The 21537-nt window shown below is 45.1% G+C and overlaps 1 protein-coding gene across 1 annotated transcript in view; it reads left to right on the top strand.

The window, feature by feature from the left end:
* The first annotated feature begins 6457 nt into the window (after positions 1-6457).
* LOC101828453 (inhibitor of carbonic anhydrase) overlaps positions 6458-21537 on the top strand; it is a 40551-nt gene continuing 25471 nt past the window's right edge. Inside the window, exons 1-5 of the mRNA XM_040740194.1 lie at positions 6458-6553; positions 14703-14875; positions 17004-17112; positions 18010-18171; positions 20473-20620. Coding sequence (XP_040596128.1) covers positions 6499-6553; positions 14703-14875; positions 17004-17112; positions 18010-18171; positions 20473-20620 — 647 coding nt within the window. The 5' untranslated portion in view covers positions 6458-6498. The remainder of the gene's footprint in view (positions 6554-14702; positions 14876-17003; positions 17113-18009; positions 18172-20472; positions 20621-21537) is intronic.

Raw genomic sequence — 21537 nt, 5'->3', positions numbered from 1 at the left:
GGATTTCTTGGTGTGAAGATGTTCTCTTTGCTGCTTACAGAATAAAGCAGATGTCTGAAGGATGTGTGACCATGGAAAATAGCTGACAGGAAGGTGTATAAAACCTTTCTTTTTTTGTGCCACTTGGATGGGACTACTCATTCTGGTTCCTAGAGTGTCCCCAGTGGAATTAAGCCTCAGTCTTGACAGTGGTAACTGACTTGCTAACATATTGTTTGGATGCCTTTCCTCTCCTGTCTCATTTTAAGCCTGTGATCCTTTACTTACCAAATTAACCATTAGAAAAATCTCATGCAGACACACACCTTTAATCCCAGCACTCAAGAGGCAGAGATAGGCAGATCTGGGTTCAGTGCCAGAGTGAGTTCCAGGACAGCTGTGGCTACACAGAGAAACTCTGTCTTAAAAAATAAGACAAACAATTCTTATGTAAAAAGTATGTCTGGTGGCTGGGGGTATACCCAATGGGTAGCTTAGCATGCACAAAGCCCAGATTCCATTCAAAGCATTGAATAAACTTTAATGTTGGCTTAGTTCAAACTGGATGATAGAAGGATTTTTGGAGATTAGATAAAAGCCGGTATTCCTCAGGAAATTGAGAAACAGTTTCCCTTTAGGATTAGAGTTAGGGTTAGGGTGTAAATTTGTTCCTGTGACAAGTGCCCAAGACCACACGTGCAAAAGCATGAACTGTGGAAGCAGGTGCTCTCTTTGACATGCTACTCATTGGACCTTGCACACATCAATTAACCTTTCTGCTTCCCTTTCCTCCTGGATGCAAAAACAATATCAAATACTACTTACTAGCTTATCACAAATTAACGTTAGGAAAAAACTTAGCATAGTACCTGGTACACAGAAACAACACTTGCCCAATGATCACCCTTGGCACAAAATCTTCAAAACTGTTTCTTCTTTTAACCCTCCTGATTTTGGTTTGGTTTGGTGTGGTTTTTTTTTTTTGGTAGAATCTCATGTGGTCCAGGCTGTCTTTGAACTCCTGATTCTCTTGCCTCCCGCGTACTGCAATTACAGACACAAACCAGGATGTCCAGCTTTTCTAACCTTCCGTCTGGTGACTGACAGCCTGTGCCCATGAGATGACTTTAGCCCTTTGGATGTCCTTCCTTTGCTATATGAGTTTGTCCCTGGACATGAGACATTTTCAGAGCATATTCCACTAAGGTCAGCAGGTACTTTGGCCTTTATGGATTTGAGATGTATTAGCTTTAGGTGGATCATTAACTGTAGGAGAACAATCACCCCCTGGACCTGTGTGTTTTTTGCTTACAGGCCTACAGAAGAGATTGCTCAACCTACTTTTGGGACACTTACGTGCATTGATTCATCTGTTTGAAAATTTTTTTGGTCCTTTATCAGGCATCATAATCAGGCACCATAATCCAGTCCAGGATTAGAATATTGAAGGTTTCTTCTTTAAAGCAGTGCTAAATCAGGAGAACAGAAGGTTCCAAGCTATACTGAGTCCATAGCAAGACCCTGTCCCCTGCCCCCAAAAAAACTATAGAAAGGATAGCATCCAAAGACAGTCAATAAAGCAAAAATCAATGAAATAACATTAGTGTACAATACAGAAAAATCAACAAAGCCAAAAGTTTATATGTGAGGGATGGCTGTTGTTTAAAGGTTTATTTTTATTTACATGAATGTGTGTGTGACTGTTTGAATTGTACCCTATGTGAGTACAGGTAAATACCTGTGGAGGACAAAAGATGGCATTGGATTCTCTAGAACTGGAGTTACAGGCAGTTGTGAGCTAGGAACCAAATTGGGGTCTTCTGCAAGAATAATAAGTACTTATCCACTGAGCCCTTTCTCCAACCCAGGCTTGTGTGTGTGTGTGTGTGTGTGTGTGTGTGTGTGTGTGTGTTTTAAACAAATAAGCCAGCTGGAACCTCGGCAACACTAATTGAAGAAAAGGAGTAAACAGAAGTTACCAGCGTCAACAAAGGGAAAAGATAGTATAATAAAGATGAGCTCTCATTCAAAATGTCATTTACCAGGTTTTGTGACTCACGCCTGTGAGTTCTCAGCAGGCAGAGACAGGAGAGTCATACATTCCAGGCCAGCCGGTTGACTTAGTGAGACCCTGTGTTAAAGCAAAAAGTGATTTGGAAGGGAGGTGGTGGCTAAAGGTACAGCTCAGTGACAGATCAGATGCCTAGGAAATGCAAGGACCTGGATACAATCCTCTGCTCACAAAACCAAGTGACAGTTAAAAAAAAACTACAACGGGTGACTTGGCTTCAGTAACTTTGGAATGTAGGCAATTTCTTGTGTGTGCACATGTGATGTATGTATGTATGTGTAATTGTGTTTGTGTGTGCACATGACGAGGTGCATGTACTTGTGCAGGCCAGATATCGACACTGGCTGTCTTTCTTTCTTTCTTTCTTTCTTTCTTTCTTTCTTTCTTTCTTTCTTTCTTTCTTTTTTTTAGGATTTATTTATTTATAATGAATACAACATCCTGCCTCCATGTATGTCTGCACACCAGAAGAGGGCACCAAATCTCATTATGGATGATTGTGAGCCACCATGTGGTTGCTGGGAATTGAACTCAGGAACTCTGGAATAGCAGTCAGTGCTCTTAACCTCTGAGCCATCTCTCCATCCCCCTGGCTGTCTTTCTCAGTAGCTCTCCACCTAATTTTTTTTGCGACAGTGTCTCTCACTGAACCAGGGATTGATGATTCAGCTAGACCAGAGATATCTGTCTTCCCAGCTCTGAAATTACAGTCTCTACTATACCTGGGTTTTTGTTTCGAAGACAGTGTTTCTCTACATAACTCTGGCTGTTTTGGAACTCTGAGGACCAGGCTGACCTTGACCTCAGAGATGAGACCCTCAAGTGCTGTGACTGAAGGTGTGCACCACCATGCCTTACTAAAGAGAATTTTGTGTCTTTAAATCTCCATAAGGGTGAAATTGAACTTGAGTCCTCTGGGAGAGCAGCCAGTGTTTTTAACCTCTGGATCACCTCTTCATCCCCTCTGGCCCCTCTGGTTGGGTTTTTAAGCAGGATGTCAGGAATCTGCACTCAAGTCTGCATGCTTGCACTATAAGCACTTAACTGACTGAACCGTCCTGTCAGCCCTTAGATGAATTTCTTAGAAAACAATATTTGGCTGATGCGATGATTAGCAATTAAGAACACCAGTCGTCCTTCCAGAGGTCTAGGGTTTGAGTCCTAGCATTCACAAAGTGGTTAACAACCATCAGTATCTCCAGTTACAGGGATCCAATGACTTTCACGGCACTCATGTAGTGCACAGACATGCAGACAGCCAAAACACTCAGACACACATAAATAAATAAAAGGCAATACTTACCTAAACTCAGATTAAAATATTAGAAAATATGAATATGTCTACAGCTATAAAAATCAATCTGGATGTGTTGATGCACACCTCTAATCTTAGCTACTTGGGAAGGTTGAGGCAGGAGGATTATGAATGTGAAGCTAGTTTGGGCTTCATAGTGAGGTCATGTCTCAAAATACAAGTGAAGGACTGTCAAATTGTTCTTTGGTACAGCTCTTGCCTAGCACGGATGAAGCCCTGTGTTTAGTGCCCAAAGCAGAGAGAAGAAGGGAGGGGCAAAGTTTAGTGTGTTATTGAAAAACTTTCCACAAATAGAGCTCTAAACTCAGGGGACATCATTGGTGATGTCTTATGCACATTAAAAAAAAGGAATGCTATTCTTAAAATTTTTTTAAATTATTTATTTATTCTTATTTTGTGTGCATTGGTGATTTGCCTGCATGTAAGTCTGTGTGAAGGCAGTGAATCCTGGAGTTACAGACAGTTAGGTTTTGTTTTGACAGTCCTAAATTGTTTATTGGGTATGAATTTTACAAACATCACATATATTAGCAGTAACGGTGGAGCTGCAGAGTATTGCGCCTTCTCCAGGCTGCACCAATAGTGTGGTGGAACTTGTGGCCCTTTCCAAGTTCACGGCTCTTGTAGCCAGCAGATGTCAGTCCATGCATCTCTCTGTGCTTGTGGACTGGTGTGGTGATCCACTGGGTGTTAGGGTTCCTTCTGGTCGCTCTATGGAATGGATCAATGAGGATAACCTCAAAAAACTTATATGTGGAATCTTCACCAACCCAGTAAGAATTCAGGACTCTCAAAGTCCCACAATGACGTCCAGCTCTTTCCTCAGCAACAGACTGAAGGCTTCTGGCAAACTTCAGCTGGCTAACATCGTGATGAACAGGCTTGCCATAAGTTGCACCCTTAGGAACCGGGTGTCAGCAGCCACCACAGAGGAAAGAAAGAAACCTTTTTCTCACAATCCCTTTTGCCGAGTTACAGACAGTTGTAAGCTGTCATGTGGGTGCTGGGAATTGAACCCAGATCCTCTGAAAGAGCAGGCAGTGTTCTTAACCACTGAGCCATGTCTGCAGTTCCAGGAATTCTACTCTTACATAACCTTTTCCAGAGAATCAGACATAACATTTTTCAGTTCAAAAGTCATTGAAATGTTAAAGAAAAGTATATAGGCATATTAGAATAAAGAGAAATTGCAAGATTAATTTTCTCTCTTAAAAAAAATGTGGGCCAGGCACTGGTGTTGCACACCTTTAATCCCAGCACTCGAGAGGCAAAAGTAGGTGGATTTCTGTGAGTTCGAGGCCAGCCTGATCTACAAAACTACATACATAGAGAAATCCTGTCTCAAAAAAACAAAATAAATAAATATAAAAATATGTGTTTTTATCTTGATTATGTGTATGCTGTATGTGGGTACATGTACACGAGTGCAGGTGTCTACGGAGGGTCCCAGATCACCGGGAGCTGGCAGTTGTGAGTTAGCTACCTCATATGGCTGCTGGGAACCAATCTCTGATTCTCTGGGAGATGCTGAGACATCTCTCCACACCCCAGCATGATTGTGCTAAAAAAATAGGTGTAGAAGGGAACTCTAAAGAAAATTTACCAACTCAACAATATATGAGTAAGATTTCATATAATGACCAAATGAGGTTTATTGCAGAAATATAATAGTAACTTTATGCTTAAAAATCAATGAACAAGGGACTGGAGAAACTGCTTCATGATTAAGAGCACTTGTTGCTTTTGCAGATGACCGAAGTTCTGTTCCTAGTACTCACATGGTAGCTCACAACCAGTTTCAGGGGATCTGATCCCCTGACCTGACTTCCACAGGCATTGGGCACACATGTAAGCAAAGCACTCATACAGAATAAAATAAAATAAATCCAAAGTTCTATTAGCAGTTAGAGACATAGTTCAGCAGTGGAATGTTTACCTAGTAAATATGAGGTCCTGGGTTCAATCTCTATTACAAAACAAATAACCAAACCCAGTTAGAAGTCAGATATGGTTAAACATCCCTGTATTTCCAGCCCTCAGGACACTGAGGCAGAAGGATCATGGGTTTGAGGCCAGGATAGTTTATAGCAGGACTCTGCTTGTCTCAAAAAACAAAGAAAAAAGCTGACACTCTACTACATTAGTTTCTCACACTAACAGGAAAGGCAGGGAAATCTTATCATTACTTCAGTAAGAACAGAAAAATCCAATCCCAATCCTGCTTTTTAGCATGTAGGCAAATCGGATGGAAGAGAGACCTCAGTAGTATCTCTACGAACATCTAGAAACAGAACAGCAATAGACACTTTCCTGTAATAACTGTTTTCGGTGCTTTATGGCACGGCACTAAGAGTATTCAGGATCTTTTAAACTAGGACCACATCTACTTTCATACCCAACAGTTTTTCTCCTGGCAAAGTGCTCTGAAGAAGTGCTTGCCTATTTGCACTAAAAGGCTTGCACCAGACTATTCCAGAACTCCTAGTGATTGTAGTTAACCAAGCCTGGGTTGAGGGGAGAATGGTAAAAATCAGAAGAGAAAACGAACTGGAAGTGGTGCTTGCCTTTAATCTCAGCATTCAGGAGGCAGATGCAGGTGTACACCACCACTGCCCAGCTAATTTGAAGTTCTTAAAGTTTTCTGTAAAATTATCAGATTCTTCCTAGGCAGAGGTGGCAGCCTTGCAGACAAGGCTGCTGCTTCGAGGGTGAGAAACTCTGTGAGAAACCCACCCAACTGGACAGTGCCACTGGTGCCTGTGGTGGGAGGGTGGGGAGAGGGGGGCTTTGGACTGTATCACAGGAAGGACAGCACCACCAGCAGTGGCAAGACAGTAGGAGAACCTCTGCTTGATCAACCTAGAGTCCTTAGGGAGAAGTGAGAATTCCTGAAAGAAAATTGTATTAAGGTCGCATATAAGCGCACAGCGACTTTCCCTGGGAAGCACTTTCACCCGGGGACCTAGGCTAGCAGTCCGCAGCAGTCTGGGCTTCTGCTTGGCCAGATAAGGAAGGGATGGAGGGTGTGGCAGTGACGATTAGCCCGAACTGGGGCTGAAGTACCTTTCACAAATTTTCAGTCAACCTTTTGCCTGCTGGGTAAAGTGCACCTGGGCTCGGGAGTGCTACCAAGATGCAGCTGACAATGAGGCTGGTTATGTACACCCTGCTTTGCGCAGGGACCCTAGGTGAGTGTGCTGAGAGTCAGGCAGGCTGCCGACCCTCCTGGGTTCTCTGAGGGAGGGGGTCAGGTGTCATTGGCTGTCCAGCCACCTTGGGGACCCTGTACTGTGGTTGGACAGACTATGATCCCAGGGAAGAGCAATCTCTCTGGATTGAAATTCATCAGCCATGTACTGCTGTGCAAGCCGGGGTCTGTCCTTTGCCCTCTCTAAGCTGGTTTCCTTGTGTAAAACTTATGTTTACTGTTTCAGCAGGAAAAGGCACCAATACTATGACTGATAACATAAGATCCCCAGGACCCGTATGGTAGGAGGGAACCAACCCCTGGAAACCGTCCTCTGACCTCCACGCCTGGCATCCACACAATATTCATTTTTTTTAAGTTGTGTTTATCCAACACTGCTGGGGAAATGAGATGATGTAGCTAGAGGCAGGCAGAGTTCTAAGCACATAAATGCAGGAGGCCCCTTCTTGGGTTGAGAGAGTGGGCTCCTTCCTCCACGGAAGGACTCGTGCATGGTGAAGAGCTCTCCCTGGCTCAACCGTGATCAGATCTTCCTCCCCTTAGCTTTGCCTGGTCTGAGGCTGCAGTAAATAATTTCTAGGGTAGGTGTCTTACTCGGGGCATGGGGTATCCAGAGCCAGCACGGAGGAGAGGGAGCAACAGTGGTAGGGAGTGTCCTTTGCCCAGTACGGCCATCTCAGCCACCCGGGGTGAGTCTCTCCCAGAATGCAGCTCTGGTCTCTTTCAGAATTCTTCTAAACAGAACCTGTGCTTGGTGTTCTTCCTGCCTCATCTGACAATGTCTGGCACCGACCAAAAGTTTGTTTTCTCAACGGACTTTGTGTTTAGATATCAGAGACTAATGTCCCTCTAGACCCCATTCCCTCATGACCTCTCTGCAGGCTACCAGACCAGCATGGAGTTTGGGGCCTGTGTTCCTCAAAACTCAGTGTTCCGGTCCAGCAAGAACACTTGTGGTGGTAAGTAACAGAAAAGCAGCCGAAGCAGCTTAAACAGGAGACACACAACGGAAGGGACATACACATCCTAAGTCTTGAAAAGCCAAGGGCCAGTGGTCTCTTCTGGGGCCCAAGAACTTTCTCCCTTCAATGAGTGAGCAGAAAGCCACCAGCAGCCCATCCCTTTAGGATGAAATAGTCGGTGTTCAGACTGCCTCCTTTTGCTTTTGTCAGGTGGCCAGCGGCAGAACGCTGTTTAAGACACACCTTTGTCTATGTTAGCAGACTCCACTCACCCTTAACTTGTTTGTACACAATCTCTCTTTTGGAAATATCTCTATTTGTCAAGCCAGGATAGTGATGATGTGTCAGTGATGCACAGACTCTGAATAAAGAAAGGAGAAGAAGAGTTTATTAGCTATACCGTGGTACAGCCATCATGGGCAAGATGATAGAAACTGTCTGCACAGAGGCATAAGAATCTCTCTTTCTCTCTCTCTCTCTCTCTCTCTCTCTCTCTCTCTCTCTCTCTCTCTGTGTGTGTGTGTGTGTGTGTGTGTGTGTGTGTGCGTGCGTGCTTGTGCGCACACGCATGTTCCTCTGTAGGCAGTCAGGCAGCATTTCAATCTCTCTCTCTATGTGTGTGTGTGTGCGCGCATGCCTGTGCGCACACGCATGTTCCTCTGTAGGCAGTCAGGCAGCATTTCAATGTCACAGTGTCCTGGAATAGTGGCAGTTAAGGCTTATCAAGCAACAGATTGACTTTGAGGTAATGATCTTGCTGTGACTCAGAAATGGCTTAGCGCAACTACTGGCCCTAACACCTAGCCCATTATGTGCCAGGAGGAAAGAGAGAGACAATACTTATGGGTTCCAAAGATTTTATTAAATCACCAGATAAGAAGGTCACTGATCGGTCAGGGCTGCAGGACAAGGACTTGGGAGCTTGGTTTCTCCTGACAGCCCTGAGCAGGGGCAGAAGTGGGGTTTATAAGCATAAGATTCACAAACATTTGTTACCAAGGTACAGTTACAGTTTTCACCAATCAGGATTTAGAGATTAGGGGCTTCCTTGAGTGTTCCATCACAGCCAACCCACACACAATGCAAGCTTTTCAGTCCAACCAATCAGATTCATGTGTTCCTTCTGTTGTTAGGAACAGCCATTAATTCTATGGTGTAGGAAGGAGGTTGGTTGGCCATTGGAAAGTTCTCAGCTCCCCTAGGGCCTGGGAACCTGAACTTTATTTCACCCTGCAGGTAAAATCAGAAGTCAGAATAAAAGTACTTAAGGTCAAGGTGCTTTTGCCTGCTTCCCTTTAGTGACATCTATTATTTTTAGTGACGTATCATTTGTTATGATGAAGTCTTTGTCACATGACAATAGCCCTGTTCAAAGGCAGTAGTGGCCTTGCTCTGAGCCTACCCTGCTTTGAGGCCAACACAGCCTTGTTCTGAGGTTTGAAATGGCTCAGCAATGTTCCTTCACACTGTTGACATGTCACTTACACCAGACAAAATGCTTTCATTTAAGGATGTATACAGTTCAGTTAATGTAACTGCCACTATACTCAAGGCAAAGAACATTTCTAACTTCTTCAAATTACCCCTTATCCCTCCTCAGTCATCCCCCATCAACCATTGTAGTGCGTGTCTATTCTAGGTTTGCAAGATGAAATCATAAGTACACATCCCTGTGGGTTTGGCTTTTTTCTTTTTTACATTTTTTTGGTGTGAGTATGTATATGTGTTTCTCTCTCTCTCTCTCTCTCTCTCTCTCTCTCTCTCTCTCTCTCTCTCTCTCTCTCTCTCTCTCTCTCTTTATCCACTAAGCCACCTCCGCAGTCCCATCAGCTTCTGTCACTCAGAGTTGTTTGGAGTCTTGTCCAGTTTGCCTATATCACATTCATTCCGTCAATGGCCACGCCCTGTTCCGCTGTTTGGTATTAGCACACTTTCTTTCCCTAGGCATTTATTGCGCAATGCAGGTTGTCTCTAGCATGAGGCTTCTATGGATAAGGCTGCTATGCATGCTAGTGGGCATGTCTTTTATATAAATATCAAAGATTCCAGGGACCTACTGATAACAATATGTTGAGTTGTTTGGTCATGAGGGGTTTTTGTTCTTTGCTTTGTTCTGTTTTGTTTGTTTTTTTGAGACAAAGTCTCCCTTTGTAGTTTTTTGTTTTGTTCTGTTTTCTAGACGGTGTTTCTCTGTTCTGGCTGTCCTGGAACATTTATAGACTGGGATGGCCTCTGCCGGCCTCTGCCTCCCAAGTGTTGGGATTAAAACTGTGCACCACTCCTGCTGGCTTTCACTTTGCAGTTTTGACTGGCCTGGAACTCATTATGTAGACGGGGATAACCTTGGATTTGCAGCAATTCTCCTGCCTCTGCCTCTCCAGTGCTGGGATCACAGGCGGGCACCAGCATGCTCAGATGTATGTCCAACCTGCTATAAATGCCTTTCTTAAGGACTGGAGGAGCGATTTGTGGTAGAGAACTTGCCTGGCACGTGCAAAGTCCTGGGTTTGAACCCCAGCACAGAGGAAAATGGGGGAGAATGACAAGAGTTTTGGATAGCTGTTCCATTTTACAATCCCACCAGCACTGTATGAGAAATCAGGGTGTTCCTCACCCTAACAACGTGTCCGTTTTTACAATTAGAAGTTCTTTATATTTGTGGTTTTGTTTGGGATACAAGGTCTTCTTTTGTAGCCAGTGCAATCTGGCCACAGACCTACATTCTGCCTGCTTCAGTCTGTCCAGTGCTGGGATTACAATTGTGTGTGCGCATTCATCCAGCTAAGCACTCCAATAGGTAGGTATGTAAAGAAATTCACTGTGGCTTCAATGTCCATTTCTGCAGTGATAAATAATGTCAAGCATCTTTTATTAGCCATTTTGTATATCTTTTTTTTAAAGTCTCATTAAGTAGCCCAGGCTGGTCTTGAGTTCCTGCCTTGGCCTCCTGAATGCCAGCATCATAGGTATGTGTCACAGTGGCTTGTGTGTTTTCTTTATGAGGAATCAGTTTAAATCTTTCCCCCGATGTTTGTCTTTAAGTGGGGTCTTATTCTGTAACTCTGGCTGGCTTCTATTTTCCCATTCTTTTAAAATGTTAACTTTGAAAAAAAGCCTTTCACTGAGAACCTTCACAGAAGTCCATGCCCAGTACAGCTCCTTTTCCTAGCTTGTTCTTACTTTTGGTTGCTACAACTGAAGATGCTTCGCAGTGAAGTCAAGGGACTCCATTTGTCCTTTCTTATCTTTAGAATAGGTGTCTATCTTAGTTCACTTGGCACGTCTAGTCCATATTATTTGAGATTAGAGGCAGGTTTTAAAGATCAGGGTTTGAATTCAAATAAAACAGAGTGGCTCAACTATTAGTTTCATTATAAATTATTTAATATTCCTGGCAGTTTTTTCCTCTTTAAAAAAACAAGAACAATAATACTCAAATGTCAGGACATTGTAAAAATTAAAAGGTAGATGCTGGCATACTGCCTGTCATAGTAGATGCTCGTACACTGCCTGTCATATAGAGGCTGATTTTTAGAAAGGTGGCAGTTTTTATGATAATGTCCATTTCTATATTTCACCTAAAATAATGTTTGAATACCACAGGCTTGTAGACAATGTTTTGCCTGTAAGTCTCCCCACATTGATTATTACAGCTGAAAATGCCAGTGAAGTAGAGAGGCTTTGATTATTATGGCCCAGAAATTACAGTCATGTTAGATCAGCCACCGTTAAGATAAAGGTTAGATCACAAGGTGTGTACTGGCTGGTTTTGTGTGTCAACTTGGCACAAGGTGGACTCATCAGAGAGGAAGTAGCCTCAGCTGAGGAAATGCCTCCACGAGATCCAGTTCTAAGGCTTTTTCTCAAGCAGCGATCAATGGGGGAGGGCCCAGCCCAAGGTGGGTGGTGCCATCCCTGGGCTGGTAGTTCTGGATTCTATAAGAGAGCAGCTGAGCAAGCTAGGGAAAGCAAGTCAGTAAGCAGCACCCCTCCATGGCCTCTCTATCAGCTCCTGCTTCTAGGATCCTGTCCTGCTTGAGTTCCTGTGCTGACTTTCTTCAGTGATGAACTGTGATGTGGAAGTGTAACCCAAATAAACTCTTACCTCCCCAACTTACTTTTTGGTCATGGTGTTTCTCCACAGCAGCAATAGAAACCCTAACTAAGACACCAGGTCCCAAGCATCTTCCTACCTTCGTGTGTGTGTGTGTGTGTGTGTGTGTGTGTGTGTGTGTGTGTGTGTGGTATGTGCACCAGTTGTGTGCAGTGCCCCAGGAGGCCAGAAGAGAGCATTAGACCCCTTAGAACAGTCAGCTGCCTGGTACAGATGCTGGGAACCCAACACTAGTTCTGAAAGAGCAAGTTCTTTCAACTGCTGAGCCATCTTTCTAGTCCCATCAGCTAGCTCTCTTTTACAACCCATATCTATCTATCTGCCTAGGGATGGTGCCACCCACTGGGGACTGAACCATCCCATATCAGTCATGAGTCAAGACAATCTCTCACAGACTTGCCCCAATCTGATCTGGGCAATTCTTCAACTTGGGGTCTCTCCTCCCAAGTTGTAAATGGAAAGCTAACCAGCACTTCAGAAGAGAACTCAGTACCTGTTAAGTAATCAGCATTGACTTCTTTCTCCCCTCAGCAAGTGGCAACCAGCAATTTTCTTTGTCTAGAAAAGAATTCTCCTCTTGAGACAGGTTCTCATGTAGTCCAGGGTCGCCTCAATATGTCACTGAAAATGACTTTAGACTACCGATCTTTCTGCCACTGCCCTAAGAGCTTTATTATACACATGCACCACCATGTCCAGTTTCCATGGTGCTGGAGATAAAACCCAACGTTTCTTGCATGCTGTGTAAGCATTCTACCAACTTAGGTACATTCTGGCTTTTCTTTGGTTTACTCATTGTTTTAGAGGTTTATTTACTTTTATTTGATATATATGGATGTCTTGCTTACATGTGCATCTGTGGACCATGTGTGTACCTGGAGCCTTGGGGAGGTCAGCAGAGGGTGTCAAATCTCCTGGAACTAGAGTTTCTTAGCGTTTCTGTTGCTGTGAAGACACACCATAACCACAGCAACTCTTATAAAAGAAAACATTTAATTGGGGCTCGCTTACAGTTCAGAGGTTTAGTCCATTGTCCTCATGGCAGGAAGCAAGGCAGCATGCATACAGGCATGGTGCTGGAGAAAGCACTGAGAGTGCTTACATCTGGAGTGCAGGCAACAGGAAGTGGTCTGAGACATTGGGCATGACTTGAGCAAATAGGAGACCTTAAAGTCAACCCCAGAGTGACACACTTCTTCCAACAAGGCCACATCTACTCCAACGAAGACACATCTTTTAATAGTGCCACTCCCTATGAGCTTATGGGGGCCAATTACATTCAAACTATCACATGTTGTTACAGACCATTGTGAACCACAATGTGCGTGCTGGGAACCAAACCTGGGTCCTCTGCAAGAGCAGCCAGTGCTCTTAACCTCTGAACCATCTCTCCAGCCCCTTTAGCTTTTTTTGGTTGTTGTTTTCGAGACAGGGTTTCTTTGTGGCTTTGGAGTCTGTCCTGGAACTTGCTCTGAAGATCCAGGCTGGCCTTAAACTCACAGAGATCCGCCTGCCTCGGCCTCTCAAGTGCTGGGATTAAAGGCATGCACCACCACCGCCTGACAGCTTTTATTTTTAATTTGTTTTGTTTTGTTTCTGAGCCTCTAGGGTACTGGAATTACAGGCACGAGCCCTCACACCAATGTGTTTTTAGTCTCTATGGAATCACCTTGTTTAGATATTTCACATAAATGCAATCATATTGCCGGTACCCCTTTGCTGGGGTTCTTTCCCTCGATGTTTTTGAGATTCAATCAGGCCTTAGAACATGACAGTACATGTCTACTCTCCCTTTGATACATACTTGAATGGTTTTCTGTTTAGTGACCAAAAATAATAATGCTGCTGTGAATATCTGTGTGCATATATTTTTTGAGTCCCTGTTGTCAATTTTTAAATATATATTTAGGAGTAGAATTTCTGTGTCCTATTGCTAATACTATGGTTATCTTTTTGGAGATTTTAACTTTTTTTTCTTTTTTAAACATAAAGGAAAGGAAAGAGTCAGAAAAATGGGCCCTGATAATTTCCATGAAGAAGCCAATTTAGTTTGTGGATGACACATAGTCCTATTTTTTTAGCATTAAAATATTTATATTTGTAGACATAGATCTGGGGAGTGCCAGCCTACAATCCTATGGCCAGAGAGTCTGGGAAACAGAAACTTCATTTAGTGGCTGATCGAAGAAGAGGCAGACTCCCTGGGTTAAGTACTGAGCTGAACTCAAGAAAGCCAGTAACAGAGAGGGAGGACTGATGATCAAAGGGCTGGTTTAACCCCTAGAAACAGCTGACCAGACAAAGGTTAACTCTTGAATCCCAGGCATCAGCCTGGGAATCCAGCATGGGACTGATCAAGACCCCCTGAATCTGGGTGTCAGTGAGGAGGCCTAGGTAATCTATTGAGCCTTGGGCAGCAGATCAGTACCCATCCCAAGTATACACACGGACTTTAGACTCCCATAGAACAATGTGAGGTGCACTCTCACCCTGAACTCTTGGGGAAGGATCTAGGCCCTGCTCTATATGAAATGACAGACTATGGACACCCCCATGGAGGGCCTCACCCTCCCTGGGGGAATGAGGGGATAACGGGGGGGGGAGGTTGGGAGGAGGGCACAGGAGGAGGGGAGGGAAAGGGAGAGGGACCTGGAACTGACTTGTGAAGCAACCTTGTTTCTTATCTAAATTTAAACTGGAAAATAAAATAAAATAAAAATTAAAAAAATATTTATATTTAATTACACACACACTCGTTAGGGGACTTGTGCATGTGAGTGTAGTACCCACAAAAGAGGCCAGAATCCAGAGCCCTTAAGGGCTGGAGTTACAGGAGGTTGTAAATTGTCTGACTTAGGTGCTGGGAACCAAACTCGAGTTCTCTGGAAGGGTTGGGTGTAGACTTAAGCGCTACACCGTCTCTCTGAGCCATTGGTCCAGACCCCTCAGTTAGTTCCTCATCTTGCGTTTGATCCCTTCTACCAGCAGAGGAAGATGGCCGTGGGATCTCTCCCCTAGGGCTGTGCCTGACACTTCTAGTATCTCTTCCCTAGGGCTGTGCCTGGCTGCTCCTGAGAAGACTATAAGATGGTGTGTTGTGTCGGATCAAGAGGCCACTAAGTGTTCCAGTTTCAGTGACAATATGAAGAAAGTCCTTCCTGCGGATGGCCCATCTGTTAGCTGTGTGATGAAAACCTCATACCCTGAGTGCCTCAAGGACATCTCAGTAAGTTTCTGCTGCCTGAAAGAGAGCTGCAGAAATTTTGTGTTTTTTTCTTTTTCTATACTTTTCATTGCAGGGGAGGCTACAGCTGTTTCGTGTTCACCGGTAGCAAAAGTCGTAATCTTAATCAGACAACTAATACAGGGTTCAAGTTTAGCAATATATATGTGACACAGCAAAACCTGATACATCAAGAGAATCTATATAAACTCAAAAGTAAATAAGGCTGCTCTATATAGAGTAGGCTGGCCTTGAACTCACAGAGTTCCTGTTTCTGACTCCTGAATGCTGACATGAAGGAGTGAATCACCATAACTGGTGGGGGTTTCATTTTTAAGTACAAGAAGCTGTTTTTTTTTAATTCATGGAATTTGCCTTTGTGTACGTGTGCACATGCCCACACATGTGTGTATGTGAGGGACAGAGACAGATAATGGGAGTGTAGAGATGGATTCGTTATAGCCATTTGTCATTATGCCATTGCAGAGCAGGCTAAACTGTCTAAGACTTGTCTTTTTGTATCTGATATTGGAACTCAAAGAGGAAGGACTTGGGAAGTGGAGAAAAGCCATCATGAATTGGAGCCCTTGGGAATGGTTGGAACTCATATCTAGTTCATCCATATTGCCTTCCATCTCCTTTCTTCCTATATTAATTTATTTTTATTTTATGAATGTTTTGCCTGCATATATATGTTATATGTCTGCATACCATGTGCATGTTTGGTGCCCACAAAGTCCAGAAGAGGTTGCTGTATCCCATTGAACTGGAGTTATGGGTAGTTGTGAACCACTATTGGGTGCTGAGAACCTGGATCTTCTATAAGAGCAACAAGTAGACTTAACCACTGGGATATCCCTGTGGCCCCTGACTCTTGATGCTGATGGTGCGGCAGTGGTTCACAGGCTTAGTGACCTTGTTCTTTGACCTTTAATATTAGGCATGTCCTTTTTCAAGTTATTTTGAGTTGGCTTCTGATGCACCCCTTCAGTAATGTCCTAAGTTATACACACAAATATGCATATACATACAAACATAAATATGGATACATATTATAAAATAATTATACTATGGAATTTGTAAAATCAAACAACTGCAGACTCTTTTCATTTTCATTCTTTGAAGAGCACAGTGTGACATCCGTTTACACAGCTTCTTCCTTGGGTTAGTTTTATGCATAGTCTAGAGATGGTTTAAGGTATATGAGAGGATCAGCATGGGTGTGTGCAATACAACTCCATTTCCTATCGGGGATTCAAGCCCTTGTTGATTTTTTGCTGGAATGTCAGAAGAGATCTCCCTCAGATGCTGAGGGATGACTGTGCTAAACTGCGTTCTGAAAAACTCAGATTACTTTAAAAGTCAATTTATAAACCAAGTCTGGTGTCAGGCCTGAAATGCAGTTAATGGGAAGCCTGAGATAGGAGATTGCCAGTCTAAGGATTGCCGAGACTATAGAGTCAGTGTGGACCACTTATGTATCCCCTGTCTCAAACATTTAAAAAGTAAAAGAGGACTGGAAACACTACTCAGGGATAGAGCCCCTGCCGAGATGTACAGGTCCTGAGTTCATTTCCAGTGCTGAAAAAGGAATGTCAATCACTAAGGAATAGACGGACCGGTTTGCAAGTGGGTAGGAAGTGACTGAACTTTATCTTAGCTGTGAAGCTGCTGCTTCCTGCAGGGAGGAAGGAACCCATAGCTGACAGATCCCTGAGACCCGGATGTGGAAGATGCAGCATGGGTTTTCATGGATGGATGCCTTCTGCAGGTCTCTTACTCACTCAGTAAACACATGTGGACACCTGCCCTGCTAGGTGCTCATGTATGTACTGAGATTACCCAGGGAACAAAACATACAGGTGCCCCTGCCTGCACAGACCTTGCAATCCAAGGGTCAGGCTAGTGAACCAGGTGTCAGTTGATTAAGGACTGAGGAGGAACACAGACAGCATGCACACCATAGTAGTCTTTTCTGTCAGCCCTCACCAGCCTCATGGAGTAGACAAGAATGAGTTGAAACAGGTATGAACTATGGGAGGCTCTATGGGGCTGAGTCTCTGGTAGGACACTAGGAGAGTATTCCCCAGGAGTGATGAGTTTCACTCATGCCTGGTCTCTTTTCTTTCAGGCCAACAAAGTAGATGCTGTGACTATTGATGGAGCTTTGGTGGCTGAGGCTGGCCTGCCCCCCAACAGCCTGAAACCTATCATGGCAGAATATTATGGATCAAAAGACGGTGTGTCCTCTTTGGAACCTGGTATCACTGGCGTGACGTGATGGACATTGGGGTTGGTAGGGACTTTGCCTACTGAATGAGTTACTTTTCTCGTTGTGGCGACAGAACGCCTGGCAAAAGAAACTTACAAAAGAAAAGACTTACTTTGGCTCGCAGTTGGAAAGGATACAGTCTACCACAGTGGGAAGGCATGGTAGAGTAGCAGACAGTGGGAAGGCATGGTAGAGTAGCAGACAGTGGGAAGGCATGGTAGAGTAGCCCGAGGCAGCTGGTCGCATCGCATCTGCAGCCAGGAGTCAGAGAGGAGGATAGAGAGAGAGATTGGTGCTCAGCCCACGTTCTTCTCATTTTTATTCATCCGAGGACCCAGGCCGTGGAATGATGCCACCCACATTCATGGGGTGGGCCTTCCCTTCTTAGCTAAGCCTCTTCGAACACCTCCAAAGACACTTGGAGGTGTGTCTCCTGGGTGAATGCAATCGAGCCAAGTTGATGGTGAAAATTAAACATCACACTAACATTACAGAGGACCAAGTCTCTGGCGTTCTTTGGATTGACAGTGTTGTTCACTGGCCCACGGAGGTTGGGGCATTTCTTCACAGGAAGCTGTGGCTTTTGTGAATCCTGGTAGAAATATCCTTGGTTCTGTAGTTTATGGGATGGTCACATCCTGACAGGGGTGTTACCTAGAATCTGTCACCCACCACTATGGCTGTGCCAATGAGAGATCATTGCTGAAGACAAACAAGTCTAGCGTAACAAGACAACTCATGGACTAGTGTTTGTTTCTCACCATGATCGTCTGGTCATCTGAATTTCCACATTGCAAGTGCCTTGGAAGGTTGGTTGTAATGATGAATTTCCCTTAGGCTTCTCTTTCTCTCTGCTCCACTGTAGATCCGCAAACCCATTATTATGCTGTGGCCCTGGTGAAGAAGGGCACAGGCTTCCAGCTGAACCAGCTCCGGGGCAAGAAGTCCTGCCACACGGGCCTGGGCTGGTCTGCTGGGTGGTACGCTCCCCTCAGCACACTGCTTCCTTCTGGATCTCTGGAAACAGGTGAGACAGATGAGGCTGAACGCCCTCAAGCCGGGCTCCTGTGCCCGGGTGGTCTAAGTGGGTTATGCTAGGGATACGCAATGTATCAGTCATTTGTGTTGTTACTGTCAAAGGTACCCAGCAAAAGCAACTTCAGGAAGGAAGGGCTTTATGTGCTCGTATTCTGAGTGTGCATCCATCATGGCAGCAGGAACTTGAGGCACTGCTGGCCCTCAGCTTGCTTTCTTCTTTTATTTAGCCTAGACCTCCCCCCATCTTATCAACGGTGACACCCATGTTTAGGGTATATCTTCCCGCTTTTAGTTAAGCTTTTCTGGAAACAGCCTCTTAGATACACCCAGATGTGTGTTTCCATGGTTATTCCAAATCCAGCTGAGTTGATAATGCATGTTAACCTCCGCAGAATCGCTGACAAATGTGTTTTATGTTCTCAGAGACAGAGTTAGCGTGTGCACCAGCAGCCCATAGGAGCTGGCGGAGGCTTCTCCCAGTGTGGTTCCGTTTCTCTGAGCTGTCAGTTTCCCCTTCCCAGGCATCACAGCATTTTGTCTTGGAAAGGGTATCCTTGAAAGGCCCCAGGGAAGGTAACCTCCCTCTAAGCCTCACAGGAAGTTTCTCTAGGGCTCCTAGACATATCACTAGCCCCTCAGGCTGCCACGCATTAATGCGCGTGCTTGGGACATGGGCAAAGATAGGATGACTGGGTTAATGCTAGGACAAGCCTGGGTGCTCCAGGCTTCTTGGACAGTTAGGATGAGCCATAGTGAGCCCAGACCTTTTCAGTCCTTGAAAATGATGATCAGACGCCGGGCAGTGGTGGCGCACGCCTTTAATACCAGCACTCGGGAGGCAGAGGCAGGTGGATCTCTATGAGTCGAGACCAAGCCTGGTCTATCAAATGAGTTCTGGGGAGGCTCCAAAACAATACAGAGAAATCCTGTCTTGAAAAACCAAAAAAAAAAAAAAAAAAAAAAAGAGAGAAAAAAAAAGAAAAAGAAAATGGTGATCAGACCCTGTACTCTGCAAAGACACACCTTTTTTGTGCTGCCAATCTTTGCAGTTCTCACGCGTTAACAGGAACAGGGACAGGAACAGGCAACTGCATGACGTGATAGAGTCTGATAAAGGCTACAGCATCAGCCTCAGCTCTGGCCGTGTTTTGACATTTCTAGGGTATTTACTTGCCTAGGTGACAGACACCACTGGACATGTCTGGGCAGTTAGGTAGTAACTGCTGGCTTGCTTCTCTGCTGACTCACCAGTAAGATCTACCAATTTCCCCCCCCCCCAAAACATGGGTCCCATGAGCCACCATAGCCTCTGCATACAGAAGGGTTGGAAGTGGGGTCATGTCTCAGGCAAGGAAGAGTTACTGCATGGTGTCTGACCTGCAAGGGTTCCTGCCTTCTTTTTTTTTTTTTTTTTGGTTTTTACGAGACAGGGTTTCTCTGTATTGTTTTGGAGGCTATCGGTCCAGCCCGGCCTTGAACTCACAGAGATCCGCCTGGCTCTGCCTCCCGAGTGCTGGGATTAAAGGCGTGCGCCACCACCGCCCGGCCAGGTTCCTGCCTTCTTAGTGTTCTGCCTGGCCCTGAAGGGTGTTGGTAATATTTCTTTTTCATGAACATTGGTTTGCCTGTATGAAGGTGTTGGATCCCTTGCAACTGGAGTTACAGATGGTTCTGTGCTGCCTTGTGGGTACTGAGAATTGAACCCAGATCCTCTGGAAGAGCAGCCAGTGCTCTTAACCATTGAGCCATGTCTCCAGCCCCAGGGTGTTGGTAAATTAAAAGGGTGCATGGCACTGGTCACATCTTGTTTCCATGTGGTTCAGCAGTTCTCAACCCCTGCAGCAGACAATCTGAGGAGCACTTTCACAGGCTTGATTCCTGAGCCCAAATAGGTATGATTCTCAAACACACAGGCTCTGGGCCATCCTTCTATCCATTTGTCCATCTATCCATCTATCCATCCATCCACTCTGTCATGGGCATTGTCTGCCACCTATGGTACACTCCCTGCACATACTCACTTCCTAGGAGCAGCCCTGGGAGATGTCCAGGCTCTGGGCCATCCGTCTATCCATCCATCCATCCATCCATCCATCCATCCATCCATCCATCCATCCATCCATCCACTCTGGCATGGGCATTGTCTGCCACCTATGGCACACTCCCTGCACATACTCACTTCCTGGGAGATGTCCACAGACTTAGGCTCTCCCACAGGACACTCTCACACACGTACCATCTGATGGCTTTAGCCTGCTCACACTGTACCCTGTGTCTCTGTGTCGAGCAGCAGCAGCCACATTCTTCTCCAGCAGCTGTGTTCCCTGTGCGGATGGAAAGACGTTCCCTAGTCTGTGCCAACTGTGTGCGGGGAAGGGGACGGACAAGTGTGCCTGTTCCAACAGTGAACCGTACTTCAGCTACTCTGGAGCCCTCAAGTGAGTGAGAACCCCTTGCTCTGACACTGCGACTTCTATTAGTTATTGTTCTCATAACTGTGACTGACTACCTGACGAGAAGCAACTCAAGAAAGGGGGTCTATTTTGGCTCACTGCTTGAGAGGATACGGGCCATCATGATGGGGGAGCCGTGGCAGCAGGAGCGTGAGATAGCTGGTCACCCAGAGCAGGGGGATGCTGGTGCTCCTCGGCTCACTTCCTCCTCTCTATTCATTGTTAGGCTCCAACCCACAGAACAGTACCACCTTAATTAACCTAGAAACTCCCTCACAGATATGACTTATATTATATGAGCCAGCCTAGTTGATAATATCAACCATCACAGAAAGACAAAGGCACAAGATTGAACAAGACATACCCCTAGCACCCAGATGGTATGACCATCAAGGTCCTGAGTCCCTCCCATGGCCTAATCATCTTGAGGAACAATCTTTTTTGTGGGAGATCTCTCTGTATCCCAAGAACTGGGGCCATAAAATGTTATTCTTCATGATAACAGAAGTGCGGGGATTGGGGGTTGCAGAATCATCTCTGGAGACTGGGATGTGCAGACACAGGCCTCAGGAGCCTCCCTGCTAGTCACCTTTGGTACTTTGCCCGTGTCTTTCCATGCTCTGTAAGAGGAGAAGGTGACTGCTCAAACCAGAGCAGGACTAGCTGGGTTTGGGGGCTATCTGATGACTCTTAAATATCAAAACCAAAACCAGTTGCTTGGAGCTGCTCTCTGAGAGGAAGGCAAGGGACCTGTCACCTTTAACATCCTTCTCCAGAGCTGCCCATGATGCTGGTTTCCAGGCCTCCTGCCGGCTTCAGGTCTCAGCTTGGCTGTGATGTTTTAAAGACTTCAGATAAGGCCGTTGCCTCTCTAAAGACAGACGGATGCCGGAGAAACTGTG

This window comes from Mesocricetus auratus, unplaced genomic scaffold, assembly GCF_017639785.1.
Source record: "Mesocricetus auratus isolate SY011 unplaced genomic scaffold, BCM_Maur_2.0 Super-Scaffold_100691, whole genome shotgun sequence".
In the NCBI taxonomy this organism is placed as follows: Eukaryota; Metazoa; Chordata; class Mammalia; order Rodentia; family Cricetidae; genus Mesocricetus; species Mesocricetus auratus.
This window is presented reverse-complemented; position numbering and strand designations above follow the sequence as displayed.